This window comes from Cicer arietinum, chromosome 5 (genome assembly GCF_000331145.2).
Source record: "Cicer arietinum cultivar CDC Frontier isolate Library 1 chromosome 5, Cicar.CDCFrontier_v2.0, whole genome shotgun sequence".
In the NCBI taxonomy this organism is placed as follows: Eukaryota; Viridiplantae; Streptophyta; class Magnoliopsida; order Fabales; family Fabaceae; genus Cicer; species Cicer arietinum.
Genome location: NC_021164.2, coordinates 53,967,764 through 53,984,650, shown reverse-complemented (window position 1 = coordinate 53,984,650; position 16,887 = coordinate 53,967,764). Strand labels below are relative to the sequence as shown.

The 16,887-nt window shown below is 31.3% G+C and overlaps 1 protein-coding gene and 1 long non-coding RNA gene across 2 annotated transcripts; one reads left to right on the top strand and one right to left on the bottom strand.

The window, feature by feature from the left end:
• The first annotated feature begins 6 nt into the window (after positions 1-6).
• Positions 7-4,075, top strand: LOC105851987 (uncharacterized). Its single transcript, XR_001143764.3, has 2 exons — positions 7-3,076; positions 3,223-4,075. It is a non-coding gene; the product is annotated as an uncharacterized lncRNA (long non-coding RNA).
• Positions 4,076-14,399: 10,324 nt separating this feature from the next.
• Positions 14,400-14,855, bottom strand: LOC140920514 (uncharacterized). Its single transcript, XM_073368796.1, has one exon. It carries the CDS (start codon positions 14,853-14,855, stop codon positions 14,400-14,402), a length of 456 nt encoding a protein of 151 aa, XP_073224897.1.
• Positions 14,856-16,887: the final 2,032 nt, after the last annotated feature.

Here is a 16,887-nt window from a genome sequence, read left to right as displayed (position 1 = left end):
TGAATTCAGAGAGAGAGACAAAGAGAAAAGTGAGAGAGGAAGAGTAAACCCTATTTTCGCATAAAACAGAGCAGCTGCACTAAATTCACGATTTCTCCTTCGTTCACCGTCGGATCGGGCTGAAATTTGGACAACAGGTTCGTGACTCGTGGTACTTCATTCTGACCGTTTGGATCGTCGATCAGAGGTCTGAGGTGGGAGAAATTGAACTCGGACAGCAGCAGTTTTTCTGGTTTCTTTTGCTGAACTTTTTTCTCAATTTTATGTTTGTTTTCTCATTGTGTTGGCTGATTGTTGTGCTAGTTACCTTGCTGTTTTTGGCTGGTTACTGAGCACAAATTTGTGCCATATTAGAAACTCTCTTGTACCCATATTTTGATCATAGTGGAACTTCATTACTGGCTTGGTCCCGTGGTTGTTTACTTCTCACATTGAGAAGGTTTTTCCACGTTAAAAATTATTGTGTCATTTGTGAATGGTGATTTTAGTTGCTGTGATTATTTGTTGATTGCTCCTCACAGATTCTTGCAAGTTTGGGAAATTGATTATCCGCTGCATATTGCTCTGTTAGAGTTGTTATTATATTTGTTGTTGAATTTCCCATCATGCAATTTGAATTTTTTATTCGTATGAAATAAAATTAAGAATTTGAGATAGTATGATTGGAAGACCTAAAATTTCATTATATGAATTTTTTTTCGTATGAAATTAAGAGAGTATTTTTGGATGTCCCCAAATTTAATTATGAGATAGATTCTTGACTCTAAATGTGACTTTTGATATAAATTACTATTCATATGAATTTGGGATTGAATGATAGGATTGTGCCTCGATGATACAAATTTGATATTTCTATATGATCTTAAATTCTTGATAAATTAAAATGAAAATATTGTGCCTCAATGACCTTGGGTGGTGTGATGAAATTGGGTGGTCCTGTTGAAGCGACATCTTGCAATGCCTTGTTGACACAGGGCTCGGAAGGCAAAGAGATATTCAAAAAATCATTAAAATGTTGTCAGAGATGGAAGAAACATAATTACGAGCCATGTGGTATAACCTTTGGGATTTTTACTAATCATATATGCAAGGCTAGAAGGATTGATGAGGCGTTGGGGGTGTTTGATAAATTGGTGTTGAACCTGATGTGGTTTTGTATAATACTTTGATTGACAAACTTAGTAAAGTTGGGAGGGTAGAAGATGGTTTGAGTTTGCCAGCAGAAATGAAAATGGAAAAGAAAAATAGGCCAAACAGTGTTTCATATAAGCTTGATTGATGAGTTCTGCAAAGCTGAAATGAAATGTTGTTATTTATACTGTGTCGATATCTGCATTATGTGGTGTGAGCAATATTGATAAAGCCATGCGATATTTTGATGAGATGTTGAGTTCTGGATGTTGACTGGATGCAATTGCTTACTACAGTCTGATATTTGGATTAAACATTGCTGGAAAGATGGGTGATGCCAGTGTTGTTGTGTCAGTTGAAACGGGTTGGGTTCAGTCTTGATAGGACTTGCTACTATGTTCTCGTAAGTGGGTTCTGTAAGAAGAATAAGCTGGAACGAGTTTATGAAATGCTTGACCGAATGGAAGAAACTAGGGTTAAGCCCAATACTGTCACATATAACACTTTGGTTTCTTACCTTGGAAAAGCTGGTGATTTTGCAACTGGTAGTAAGGTGATGAAAAAGATGATAATAGAGGGTCTTAAGCCCTCTCTTGTCACATATGAGGCAGTTATACATTCATTCATATTTTTTAAAGAATGTTGATGAGGCCATGCAGTCACTCTGTTAGTAGTAGGCTTGAGCAATAAGTTAAACTGCTTAGCTTTTAATTGTCTAAGATCCAAATTTTCGTACTCTTTTGAGCTCATTTTCAAACCACATTATTTTAGTAATATGTTGTGGAATTACATTACTTTATTTGGTTATCAGATTGAATAATTGTTTGAACTTTGAAGGGGTTTGTCAAAATCTGTTTCTGTTTAATATTCCTCAAGTATAGGGATTCAGTTGAATAAGAGTACTAATAGGGATTTAGTTATATATGAGTACTAATAGGATTTGGTTGTCCCTTCATTGCGGTTTCTATTTTCCTAAAATCTTAGCTACCTTCATTGTGGTCCTTTTTGCTGTCTTCATTGCGGTTTCTATTTTCTTAAAACCTTAGCCATCTTCATTGTGGCCTTTTTTGCTGCCTTCATTGCAGCAACTTGATATTTCTTTTTGGCCTAATTTGCACTCCATATAACTCCTCCCATGACAACCTTGATGATTTTACTCTAACTAAAGGGTTAAACAGTAGCAACTTTGAAAGAATTGTATTTGATGGAGAACACCTATTCACCAGCTTGAGGGGGAGTGCCAAAATATGTTTCTGTTTAATATCCCTCAAGTATAGGGATTCAGTTGAATAGGAGTACTAATAGGGATTTAGTTATATATGAGTACTAATAGGATTTGGTTGTTTAGTAATCTAGTATATATATATATATATATATATCTGATGTATTGCCAATATTTTTTAATTAAAATAAATATAATTTTACTCTAATTCTTGAGAGGGTTGATCATGAACTTTCTATTAGGATACTATGACACTTTTTTCCTTATTGATGAAATAATTGAACTATCTACAAAATAGAAGACAAGATAGTGTGCCGATTGAGGAAGGCAGCACAATGGATAGTGTGACCCTAACAATTAAAATTGCATAGACCACGTAGCGTGTGGAAGAAGGGATATGTGCAAGTTGTGAAGTCCAGATGTTTGTTATTGTTAATAATTTTTATTATATAGGTGTTTTGCAATTGGAATTGTGTTCTTCTATGACAATCAATCTACAGTTGCAAATTCTGTCACTTAAACTTCAGATGCATATTCAGTTTTTTTTCAATGCTTTTTTGCTAGCTTTTGTATTTTGTTTTATTTTACCCTTGTGTGCTCAATTGTCTCTTTGGTATAGATTCATGGTGTATTTTATACCAGATCCAAGAGTTCTAACTATAGGCAGACATAAATAGCAAGAGCTCGTTACAAAAAGGATTTATGAAAGGAGTTCTAATTCAAGTATGAATGGTTACCGTGAATACTGTCTTGGAATTGAATTCTGTTGATTGGTTAATCTTCCCTTTACATGTTTCCCTTATGTTATTTTTTTTCTTTTCATTGGCGTGCTGAAAATTTCCTATTGCTATTCTTGATTATGCTCAAAGCAAAATTGGATTTGATGATGATCGGTGTATTGTTGTGAACTGGAGTTGAAGGATGAAAGACTACGAACACAAATTCATCAAAGGAGTTACTGGTCAGTATTCTTTATAATCAATTCTAATTTTCTATATAACATTCTTTATATGAATGAGTTGTTACATAAATATATACCGTAAGTTTTAGTAAAATGGTCTTAATTTAAATCAGTCTTTATTATACGCTATTAGCCTATTATCAAGTTGACTTTCGAAATATTATGAGTTACTCGCATAATAATATATGCATTTTGGCTTTCATCAAACCAAACTGTCACCAAACTACATACTCTCCCTCTTGATTTGTAATTTCTGAGCATGAAATTGTGAACTGCCACCTACCTTTGGTTTGTGACTTTTATTCAATATTTGTTGAAAGAATGGGGAAAGCATATGTTCAGGTGTTGTCTGTCCAGGTAAATAACTATTGTCATGTTATATTTTGTTCTAATTAATGATGTGGACGATGATAGGGATGTTGCTTGCATTTTATATACTAAATAATGGCTGAAACATTCCCTATGCACCTTATGCTATGAAGCATGGGGTACTTCTAAAATGGTGAAGTACCCGTACTGAGTGCTTACTTGGTACTCGTACCGTATTGTGGATTTTTTTTCTTTATTATTTTATTTTGAGTGAAATTGATAATTTTTTATATAATATTATTTTATTTGTTTATTTGAGTGTATTTGTTGTTGTAACTTAATACAATTTGTGATTTTGTAAACATTTATTTTGATTTTGTATTGTAAATTGAATAATTTAATTCTCATAGTTAAATTATATAAATAAATATAAAATTAATGTTTTTCATTGACGTACCCGACCTTAATTTTTGTTAAATACCATATTCCGTACTCGTACTAGTACCCGATACCATTACCGTATTCGTATGTATGCTTCAATTGAGAATCCCAATAGTTAATTTATTTAAAGATTTAAGTTGTGAATTTAATTAAATTTGCATTTGCTTTAATTGAGAATCCCAATAGTGTTTTTAAATTATAGACTAATTGTAATATAGGTTTTACATATATATGTTGAAGGTTGATATAAGCTCTTATTTGTTGTTGTCAATCTACACTTATATTTACTTATATATGTTTGGTACTTAGTTGAGTCTATTAATATTCTCTTTTTAATTAGTAAAAGCTCAAATTTTGAATGAGAATAACCTAAATGTGACCTGATTGTATTTAATATGTTTTTAAAAGTTTTGAATACAAAGTCTCGTTGGATTTATGTTTTTATTTCGATAACAATTTTTAATGGCTATTTCAACTGTAGGGTGTGCAAAGAATAATTGTTCAGGTTGCTATAACACATATAAGCAACATGACCACATAGTGTGAACTCCTATTGTAGCTTGAACTGTTAGACCCTTCAGACATTCACAGAAAAATTATTTCGCACATTTGTCTCATCTTGTCATCGCAAACAAGTATTAATAAGGATAGTTTAACATATTTTAAATATTTTCTTATTATATGCTTAAGCTTTGGTAAGCGTATATTTCAACCTCAGAAATTCAAGTAAACTTTGTTTGAGCTCGTTTGATGCAATACTTCTTCTTGAGCCTATCAAATTCGATAAAGACTTTTGATTTAAATGTCCTTTCTTCATGGTTTCATGGTCACTCAAATGAGGCATTTAAGCTGATGATTAATAGTTTTGTCATTTAGAAAACAATTAACTTTACTATGGGAGTGTAGAAGGCTCAGTCATCGACTTTGTCTTTCTCTTTGAATTTAACATTCATCCAGAACTTATGGAATGAATCTACTAAATTTGACAAAATTGAAACATGTATAAATTGTCTTAAGAAAAATCTGATGTGACACATCTAAGAAACATTCTTCCATCATCCTTATTATCCTACATACAAGTTGCTTTCATACACATTTTACTACTACTATTTTAGAATATAATATTTTGTAGAACTATTCACATTTCACGAGTTACAAATTACATTACAATCAATATTTGTTATTTGACACTCATTATTTCTCGATCATTATTGGAGAAAGTTATTATATATTGGATATTACTTAAGTTTCTTAAGAAATTAGAAGACAATGATAGATACACTTAAGTCCTTATGAAACTCTTTCTATTGAAATATGTGTTAGATGAATCATTGATAATTTTGCACTCCCATCTAATTTGTGTTTCTTTGTATGCACATTTTACATGTGCATCTAATTTGTGTTGACATTTGGTTCAAATATATCAATGTTTTTGATCAAATTGTGTTTATATTTCATTACGTAGTATATTATGTGTTATTTAATGTATTTATCGGATATATGTTGAAACATGTTTCGATACTGCTTCTAAATATCAGTGATATAGTAAATAAATTATATGCAATATTATATGATGACGACTATACTATTTATCTCACCTCATCTTTTGACACATGGGTTCAAAGAGTTAGCACATAACTCTTATTTTCTCAAGTGAAGAATTATAAATACTTTATGTCTATGAAATAGACTTATCCCATATTTTTTATTTCTACAATTGTTTTATTTCCTTCAACTAAACATGACAGATTATCGTCCTTAAGTCCTGACTCAACTAGCAAACGCCGATATTGTTAGGTTGTACGTCTTGTCCCAGGTTCGAACCAATGACCTCACAATTGTTTGAGTTAATTACGATGAAATTTACCTTCTCTTCTTAAACGAAAAAAAAAATCATGTTTTGATGAAAAAATAGTTCATTTTGAGTGAGATCCTATAAAATATATAATTTTATCCCTTATCATTTATAAAAATACCTAAAATTAATATTTAAACCAATATAGAAGAATACATTTTAGAATGAGGCCAATAATTTATTACTGAAGTAAAAAGTTCTTTTCAATTTATATTGTTTCTCATGCATTTTTCTATTTCTTCTTATTATATCATCGTTGATATGAACTTAGAGGAAAATTTGTATGCTCTCTAGAAATATGATTTTTTTTTGTATGGTTGTATAAAGACAAAAGACAAAATTTTGCTACTTTAAGGACATTTAAAAAAAATTTAAAATCATATGTTTATTTGTGCTGCCAGCAAGTATTAATCTAGTTATACGTTTAATGCAAAACATTATATATTTCGATTGACATAATAAAAAACACAAGAAGATTGTAAGTCTAAAAAAACACAAGAATAATCTTGTTTCATTTTTAATAACTAAACAAATTAAGGGGAGGGGATCTAAGGTTAAGGCATACTTGTACCAGAAGCCCCAATAGAGCATAATGGCGGTACTTACAAATGATATTAATTTTTGATTCTACATCTTTTTGGATTTTGGTGTTAGTATATTTTTGTTTGAAATCTCTTAGGATTTGGTGCATATTTGATTTTGAGGTGGGACTTGGAGCATAATAGAGTCACATTGTTTACCAATTGTATCTCTTTTTTTATTTTTATTTTTTTTTTTATATGCTAGGCTTTTTCTTTTGCAAAAAAACTCATATATTACTTTATGACCTCTTCAATGGTAAATTTACACCTATTGTTCATTCTTCGTCCATAGACTTTGATAAGACTTATTATATTAGTTAATGGAAAAATTCTGTAGGGTTACTTTGAGAGCACCCTTCAGGTTTGATTTATATATCTTTTGTCATCAATCTCGTACATGAAATTTGGACGATTTATGAAATGATTGGAGATGGAGTTGAGACAGTAGCCTATCTCCAATTGAGAAATACAATATATTCTTCAGTTAACTTGTCTTTGTTTATTGTTGTTTTCTCTTATACTTATAGCCTTATTCCACATTGAGAAGTTTTCATTAGTTGATTTATAGAAAATTTGATTTGCCCATTTGTTTTACTAGGAAAATTATATGCTCAGCAACAAAAAAATTAATTTGACATGGAACTCGAACTGGCTAGTAAACGTTTAGAGAGTGCAGACACACTTGGTTGCTCAAAGTGTACATTAATTCTACATGCTAATGTGTTTGAGTATATGGAAGATTTGCATTAATGCATGTAAATCGATTGTTTCACAACATTCTGAAAGAAACTTGTACGAGAAAGCTTAGGAAAAATTAGATACTTCATATTGAAAAACTCGTTATTTTCCGATGCAACTTTAAAATCTATCAAATGTTCATGTTCGGAAGCAAATAAAAAAAGAAACGAAATCACTTGAGTACTGGGCCAGAACACAAAATTGGAGTAAAATAAAAACAAGGCAAACACAATCCTGCATCAATGAGTGAATAAAGGAACACTTGTTACTCAAGTTTTACGAAAAAAGTTTACAAGCATTTCCAACGCAGGAGCAAACAAGAGTGTAGAAAAGAATGAAGTTTTAGATCAAATAGACTGCACTTGTTTGCATTTTCTCTAAAATCGGGTGTTGATACTACGTGCCATCTAAAGTTGTTGTGAAAATTGGATTAGTTAGTGATTTGATTCGTCTTAAACAAGAGTTTGTTAGAAGGAAAATATCAATGGTAAGCCTAACATTGGTAAATCATGGTAAAATGTTAACGTTTTCTCTACCGGTCTATAAATAATTGTTGTGACAAAATGATAGAATAATATGAGAGATGTTTGGATGATTCTTTTAGAGTTATTGAGTTATTTTGAGTAAAATGTACATGGGAATAATACATTTTACTTTTGGGATTGAGAGTAATGTTGGGATGCCATATCTTATAATTATTGACTATCTATTTTTGTTATGTACTTCAAAGGCATGACATGTCCCTATATAGTATATAATGCACTTGTTTATACTACATCATTCCATCCCTCTTTTCGAATTGTTATACCTAGATTTAATTCGTAAGTTGTCTTAAACTCATAGCAGATCATGTTGGGAGTAGTTTTACTTTTTTTTTGTTGAAAATGTCAATGATTACTAATAAGATGTGGGAAATAAGCACAACCAAATGTTTTGAGAAACTTGTAATTGAGATGATGGATGGATGGAGAAGAGCCAGTAAATAATAGAAAGAAGTATGTTAATAAGGAAAGAGGCTTCAGTAAGGCATAAGGTAAATTGGCTTGAGCAAGCAAGGTAAGGCTGGTCTTAGCAACATGTCTATGTTTGTACTCAACATAACCATTCTGGTGTTGAGTATGAGGGCAAATGATCTATGGGCTTTCAAAAACTTTGAAAATGGGTGAAACTTGCCTCTCCAATCTGTCTGGACAACTTTAATATTAGAGTTAAACTGGAGTTCAAATAAGGATTTAAACTGTTTGATATCCTGAAGAAAGTAATGGAATAATACTTTTTAACACTTAAGTACTACAAACTTATACTGTTTATATAGAAACAGAAAATACAACAACAGTTATCCCATTATTAGGACTAATACTGACTAATCAAGGATAATCAAATCATAATTTTTTGATTCTCTTACATTGTAATTATGTTTATGGGTTGCACTATAATACATAAAATAAAGGCTTAAGATTATATGCTTCTTCTTCGATGTTGTATTTTTGAAACCTAGAGCTAAGTGATCTTCAATGTTGTATGTTGCTTAAGATTATAGGCTTAATAACATAAGTTTAATTTCAAAATCAAAATATTAGTGGATCTTCTTATAACAGGGAGCACTCAGGTAATGGTCCAATTTGTGTTGCTTCTTGTTGCAGGATTCCTGAGACTAGGGTAGATCACATAGCTCTAGGTTTCAAAAATATTATGGAACCATATCACCTCATGTTAAAGGAAAGTTTATTTTAAGTGAGAAAAATGAGTTTTAATAAGTCAAATTGTATACTTTGACAATCGTCTTAAAAATTTGGTGAGGTGTACAACCTTTGTACGAATTTTGCATCATTCTACGTGGTTTAACAACCGAATGCAACTCTATCTAATTTTCATGAAATAAATTCAAATTTAAAAAAACATTATTTACAATTGCATAATTACATGGTCGAAGGGAATAGTTCTAAATTAACTCATGGTTATCCCTCTTTGTATAATTGTTATACCTTTCAATTGAAAATTTGTGGTTTGGTCCGTGGAGATGTATGCTTCTTGGAGAATTAGGTGATTGCAAAAATTTAGACTTAGTATTTGATAATCTTCTGAAGACACTAAGATCTAAATCGCTATAGGATATAAATGAGGATCTTGTTAAAAATATTCTTGGAGGCTCCTAATATGTTTCATCAAAAACCTCAAAAAAGGTTGTTATATTGCTGATATAGGGTATTCTGAAGAATTAGCAAGTGCAATATTGTTCAAAGCTGCCAAGTGCAACATTGATGAAGAATCATTAAATCTAATGGAAGGAGATGGTTCTCTTAAAAGAGATCCTATAATACTTTTATTGGATTATAAAGTACATGTAAATAAATTGTTCCTAAGTTACTTATGTATTATAATTTATTAAAATATAGGCTAAATTACATTTGTGGTCCTTTAACTTAATTTCAGGTAACGTTTTAGTCTTTTATCTTTTTTTTTTCCCGACTTGGTCCTTTATTCCTAAAAATATCAAATAAAGTATGAAAATCTGAGTTTATTTGAAGATTTGCGTTATGAATTTGATGAAATTTGTATTATATTGAAGAATATAATTAATTTTATGAGTTTTGATTGAATTTTTTTTTTGAATTTTTGTATAAAAAAGGATATCATTGTTGAAATTTTAAAACATAAAATATCAAATTGTCACTTAAAATTAAAATAAAGGACCAAGTCGGGAAATAAAAAAGATAAAGGACTAAAATGTTACCTGAAGTTAAGTTAAAGGACCACAAATGTAATTTAGCCTAAAATATAATTTCAACTCTATTGAATGACACATCATGCACTTACGTGTCACATCATAGTATTTATGTCACATCGTTTTTATTCTTATGTCCCATACTTCATATGTCTCTACTATTCATGTCACATCTTCTATTCCTCAATTTAGCTTTTGCATCTCACACATTATATACATAAGTTAAAAACTCTTTCAAAAAAGCTCATCATAAAAATAAGGCTTAATTGCAGTTTTGGTCCTCCAAACATAATTTTGGTCCAAAACATGATGAAATTTCATTTTTTAAAGTTCTACTACAACATTTGTAATCATAGATTTCAAGTACAATTGTTGCAAATGAGATCTTGAGGCATGATATGACTTAAATAAATGTAAAAAAAATGAAATTTTATCAAGTTTTGGACTAGAATTCTGTTTGAGAGACCAAAACTGGGGAGAAACAAAATGAAGGGACTACTTTCGCGAATCAGCTAAAATAGGGGGACCAAAACTGCAATTAAGCCTAAAAATAATTCTACCATCTTGACCCTCCAATCATCATTTGCGACTCCTCCAATTCTAACTTTATGTATCATGTAGATTAGTTGACAAAACAATATGTCATATTGACCTTATCTCATCTCAAATGTTTCAGTAATCATTCGCAAATATGAATCTGATTTCATGAAGCCATATCTGAATCTGATCTCATAAAGTCATATCTGAATATGATCTCACAAAACCATCTTTGTTAATTTCTTAGAAAATTTGTATCATCAATACACTTATCTTTGTCTATGCAACTAACTATAAATTTTCCACACAACTTGACAAAATACTTTTATAAATATATATTTATATGTTGTTTTGTGTTCTAAAATATTTTATCGTTATTAAAAAAACAACAAATTGGAACTATAGCATATCAACACATTTCAAAGATATATATGTTGAGCTTGAAAAATTGAATTTATATGTCAGAAAAAATTCAGTTATTAGATTTTCATTATATTAGATTTTCATGACATATTTAGTATTCTATATAACAATTTGAAACTTATTTCTTATTAAAAAAATTGTAGCTTATGTTCTCAAATAAATAAATAAAACTATTTTCATCTACAAAATTGATGCGACATTCAAACGTAACATCTTTCATGTTTAATCTATTCAATATTAGAGGGTTCAAATATTGCAATTTTACTCTTTAATACAAAATATTGCAATTTTGATTTTTAAAAATAGTTAATAAATAATTTTTTGATAAAATTATTTAAAAATAATTAAAATTTACTTTAAACAAAACAATTGAAGTTTCGACAAATAAATACATATTATTAATATCACTAGAAACTAAGAACAGAGTTAGATGCATTATGAATCACATGTTTCTCCCATTTGTATACAAAACCTTAGGAGGGATTTGTCCCTTTTCAAGATAGCCAACATAGCCTGACAAGTCTCAAATGATAATATAGCCCCCCTCCAATTTCAATTTGATTTCTCTGCTATGCGAGCAGGGAAACCAGAAGGAAGTTGTAGCCCTTCTTTCTTACCAATGAATTGTAAAACTTAAACAATCTGCCACATAGATTTCAAAAGATATAATAAAGATTCCACACATAATGGATATGTTATACAATGTCAGTATCAATATATAAAATAATAAAATAATGTCCATTGACATGGTATCCTGTGGTGGATGCTCATCCGTTACATGTCAAATAGTAAGTTTGGAAACCGTTGAATGCTTTTGGCATGACCCTTATAGTGAGTGGAGCAAAAGAAAACATCAGAGTCATATAGCCTTACTATGATATATAAAGGTTTTTGTTAGTTTTCAAGGAAGAACCTGGCCTAATCACAATTTTTATCAAATGACTTTTTCAATAATTAAGCATATATAATAATTCTTAGCAGAGAACATGACTGAATCCCATAAAGTGATATAACTGTCATTCATTACATTTACAAAAGCAGATAATTTAAAATTGTAATGTCAAATAGCGGCTATAGTATAACGAAATTTGAATAAACCACAACTATCATACAAGCCAAGGTGGAGAGGCTTCTTATTTGACTTAGTCATAAAGATATGGAGAGGATACCAAAACAGCAATCGACAAAATCATGTTGCTTAAAAGAGTGTTGTAAGACACAACAAATGTTGTAGTGCAAGTCTTCTTCATCTTATTTTAGCATTAAAAATTGTCTCTGTCCAAACCATCTTGATCAAATTTATCAAACAAAATAGAATGGAGACTCAAGAGTCAAGTCTCAAAGCAAGTCTGCCATCCACCGTAATAAATTCGTCACTTTATTCAACTCTCTCTTGAGTTTTCGTATTGAGATTGGAACACAAATCCACCACATTTAAGGTGAGAACAATGGTAACCGTCGATTGTTAGCAAAACTTGGTTGGTGACGATTTAACGACTCATAGAGTTTTCATTCAATAGTTGATTGATGAAGTCTGCCAAGTGAAAAAGGCTTTTTATTTTTATAAAAAAAAAAAATTAAGTACCAAAGTACCACTTATATTTTATTTTCTTTTATTTTTGCGTTTATTTAAGTCACACCATGCCTCAAGATATCGTGGTGCGACAATTATGCCTGATATCTATGATCAGAAAAGGTGTAGTGCGACTTTAAAAAATAAAATTTCATCAAATTTTGGACCAAAATTTTGTTTGAATGGCCAAAACTAGGGATAAATAAAATGGGGGGACTACTTTCGTGATTCAGCTAAAATAAGGGGACCAAAATTACAATTTAACATTTATTTTTTTTATTAAACTATTAAATAAAATCGATTTTCCCCCTACGAATTTTAGAATGTCCTATTTTTTTTTTTAATTATAAAATTTATTTTATTATTTGTAGAATCATTTTATTAGTAGTGCTAGTATGCACAAATATAGAGGATTTGATCAATTAACAATGACATGAACACATATCACAGACTGAGTAGTTATAATTTGTAAATATGAGATAATATCACACATTATTTCTCGTTAATATTTTTTATAATAATAAATATATATTTTATTATTCAATAATTATTATTTTAATTAAATAATTAATTTAAGTTTCATTAATTATTAATTTAAGTAATTATTATTTTAATTAAATAAATAAATACAATATTTATTATTTTTATAATGAGTATCTAATTAAATTTTACTTTTTATAAGTAATTATTAAAAAAATAAATAAAATGAAGTTCATAAAAATAACAAAAATTTATTAAATATTATAATTAAAAATACAAATACAAATACAAAATGAACTAATTTTATTACAATGAACTAGTTTCCATCGGGGCATCAGTACGATAAGAGCATTTATTCTTGTTATGTCCTTCATTCCGATACAAACCACATATCTTGGGGTGTGTACTTTTCTCCCATTGATCCATTTTACTATGAACGTGAGTAGACTGTAGATCTTTTGGATCTCTTCTCATGTTGGATTGTGGCGCAATTATATTCTATTGTATTCTAGCCAATATGATTGAAGAAGAATTGCTCATAACTCTTTCCTGTAAGTGTCAAAGATACATTGCAATGTATACTTGGAAGACACATACATCATGTAGTCACGGTGAATAAACGAATAAGCGGCGATGACATGTCAACATGAATAGTGTAATGCTTGAAATTCACTACAATCGCACCGTTATTTGTCGAGGTCTACCATAAATGTCCCTATAGGACGATCGCTTGGTGGAAGAACCAACTCCTTAACTGTAATGATACTATGTGCTCGATTGTGAATAACAACTTCATGGGAGTTCAATATTGCTTGTTTCTTGTTAAGATTTTGAATGGCTGTATTTGAGTAAATCAAACATGATGCCATCATTTCTTGGTCATGTGTCCCTCTTTCTACAAAATCGGTAGTCACTCTGTAGTATGTTGCTTACACCAAAGAATTTATTGGAAGATTGTTTGTCCTCTTTAATACATTGTTCATGCACTCAACAAGGTTAGTTATCATGTGCCCCCAATATTTCCCTTCATCATATGCTTGTAGCCATTGTTCCTTTAGAATATCATCGACCCATTTCACTGCATCATGACTCCAATCACTTATTTTCCTGATGCTCAGTTGAGTCACGCTGTATTCTGAAGAAAAAAAAGTTGATGTTGTTATGGATAATTTAAAAACAAAAATATGTGTGAGATATATATAAACTCATTGTATTACTAACCCATGTTGGTTACAATATTTTTCACTTGACCATTTTTGAAGGTCCTCGTGAAGTTTTGTGATATATGTTGAATGCAGAAGACATGATGTCAATTTTTGTTTAGATGCATAACAACACTTTTAATTGACTCATGTCTGTTTGAAATCAAGCAGAGGTTGAGTTGAGGTGTGACAAACATTTGTAGACGATTGAGGAAGAAAAATCATGCATCTAATGTTTCACCCTCAACAAGGGCGTATGCTATAGGAATAGTATGGATATTACCATCCTTAGCGATTGCCATTAGTAAGGTCCCACGATACTTCTCATACAACCATGTTCCATCAACTGAAACAACTGACTTACAATGATCAAACCCTTTGGTGAATGGTTGGAAACTCCAGAAGAGACGATGGAAGACAACTTTGCCAAGAACTACTTGGCCATCCTCAATAAAGGGTCGCACTTCAATATTGGTAGCAGTGCTTGGAAGATAATGTGTGAAAGCAAGGATCCACCTTAGAAACTCCCTGTATGATTCCTCCCAATTCCAATATATTATCTCGATAGCCTTTTGTTTTGCAATCCATGCCTTTCTATAAGGAATGGTATATGTGTATTGTGATTGTATATGTGCAATCAACCCTAAAACTGATATTGTGGGATCCGCCGTTACCATTTGTGCTTTCACAAATAACAGCCGATGAGTGTTGTTGGTGATCTTGTGAAACCATTGTTGATGAGCATGTGTGTAGCCCTTCTATTCAAGATTTCGCACCTCCACATACAAGATTTAACGATTCATACCAAGCATTGTTGGGGTTGATTGCAAGTCCCACATCCTTTAGTGTGGGAGAATAAGGAGAAGGCCAAGGCTATATATTGGGTTTTGGTCATTTGTTTTCAAATGCACCAGTCAACAATAGCACTTTAAGCTTGTATCTGACTTAGTTTAAATATTTGCTTTGTAAGAGTGTGGTTGTACTGGGGGTGTCTGGTGTGAGTGAGAGAAGTCTATGTGTTGTAACAATTTTCACATAGTGTTAATTCTCTGGTTGCTGGTCTAGGCAGCGGCCGTGGTTTTTTCTCCGGTTTTGGAGTTTCCACGTTATATTCTTGTGTTGTTATTGTGTCTTAATTCTTTTGAACTTATGCTATTTTTCCCAACAAGCATGTCTTGGTGCAAGAGTTATAGGGTATTGATAAATAACATTGATCACCCTCTTTGAGTTGTTTGCTTGAATCTTTGTTTGGATACATTTGATAAGGCCATCAAGTTTGATATTTTATTTTTCTTCACTTTAAACAAGGATGTATTGTCGCATGCAAAGACAAAATCTTATGTGCTTGTCCTTTCAACATGTCCGTTGTAATGTACTAGAACAACAAACTCTATTGGACCCATTGTAGGTAAAAGATATGTGTATGAGCATGTGTTTAGAATGATATTTTTTAGTGTATTAAATAAGTGGATGAAATTACCTATTTATATTAGGTTGAATAATGAGACGATAATGTCAGTGTAATCTACAAACCTCCACTAATTGGCTGGTTGCGATTTGGATAAGAAAGCATTAAAGTGTATGATGATGTCAGTGTAATCTGTTATGATGACGTCAGCGTAATCTGTTACGATGATATCAGCGTAATCTGCAATCCTCCATCGATTGACTAGTTGCAATTTGGATAAGATAACGCTGATGTGTACAATGATGTCAGTGTAATCTGTTACGATGGCGTCAACGTAATCTGCTACAATGACATTAGTGTAATATGCAATCCTCCACTAATTGTTTGGTTGCGATTTGGATAAGATAGCATTGACGTGTACGACGACGTCAACGTAATATGCTACGATGATGTCAGCATAATATGCAAACCTCCACTAATTTGCTGGTTGTGATTTCGATAAGATAACGCTGATGTGTACGATAACGTCATCGTAATATGTAATCCTCCACTGATTGGATGATTACGATTTGGATGAGATGACACAATCCTCCACACAAAAGTTCTATAAATAGTCATTATGTTCATATTATTATTGACTCACATTTTAAAGCTCTCACATTCACAACATACAGGCTCTGTGGCTTTTAAGGAACCAGTATCTCTACAGGTCTAGAGATGTCGCTAAGATGGTAAGTAGTTGTAATCTCCTTTTGTATACATGTTTTTAATAATCATTTCTTAAGTCAAATACTACTTTTTATTTAAAATGTAGAACTTGATTGAATGTCACCACCACTTCAGAATGGATGAACCAAATGAAATGATAGTTCCCTACTTGGAGGAAGACCGATAATCGGAGGTGGCACTTAAGATTGGGATGAAGAATGCCAACAACTTTTGGGTGTCATTCCTCCAAAAAATAAGATGGTGGGTCAATTTATCAAACTAAAATGGTTGAAAGACACATTGTTCATGTTCCGGATAATGCAACAACTGAGCACTGTAGAGCGTACCTATTGCACTTGATTGGGGGGTTTGGTGATCCCTAACAAATATTGCAATAGAGTTCATTTGATATATCTCCCCTATTAAAACATCTTCAAAGTGTTCAACTATATAGTTGGGGTTAAGTCTGTTTGACAAACTTATACAGACAAATGTGTCGTGCAACCGCACCGTCTTGTGCATGTATGGGTGGATGTACATTGCTAATTGAATCTTGGGTATGGTATTGTGTGTCGTTCATTGTCCCTCATTGC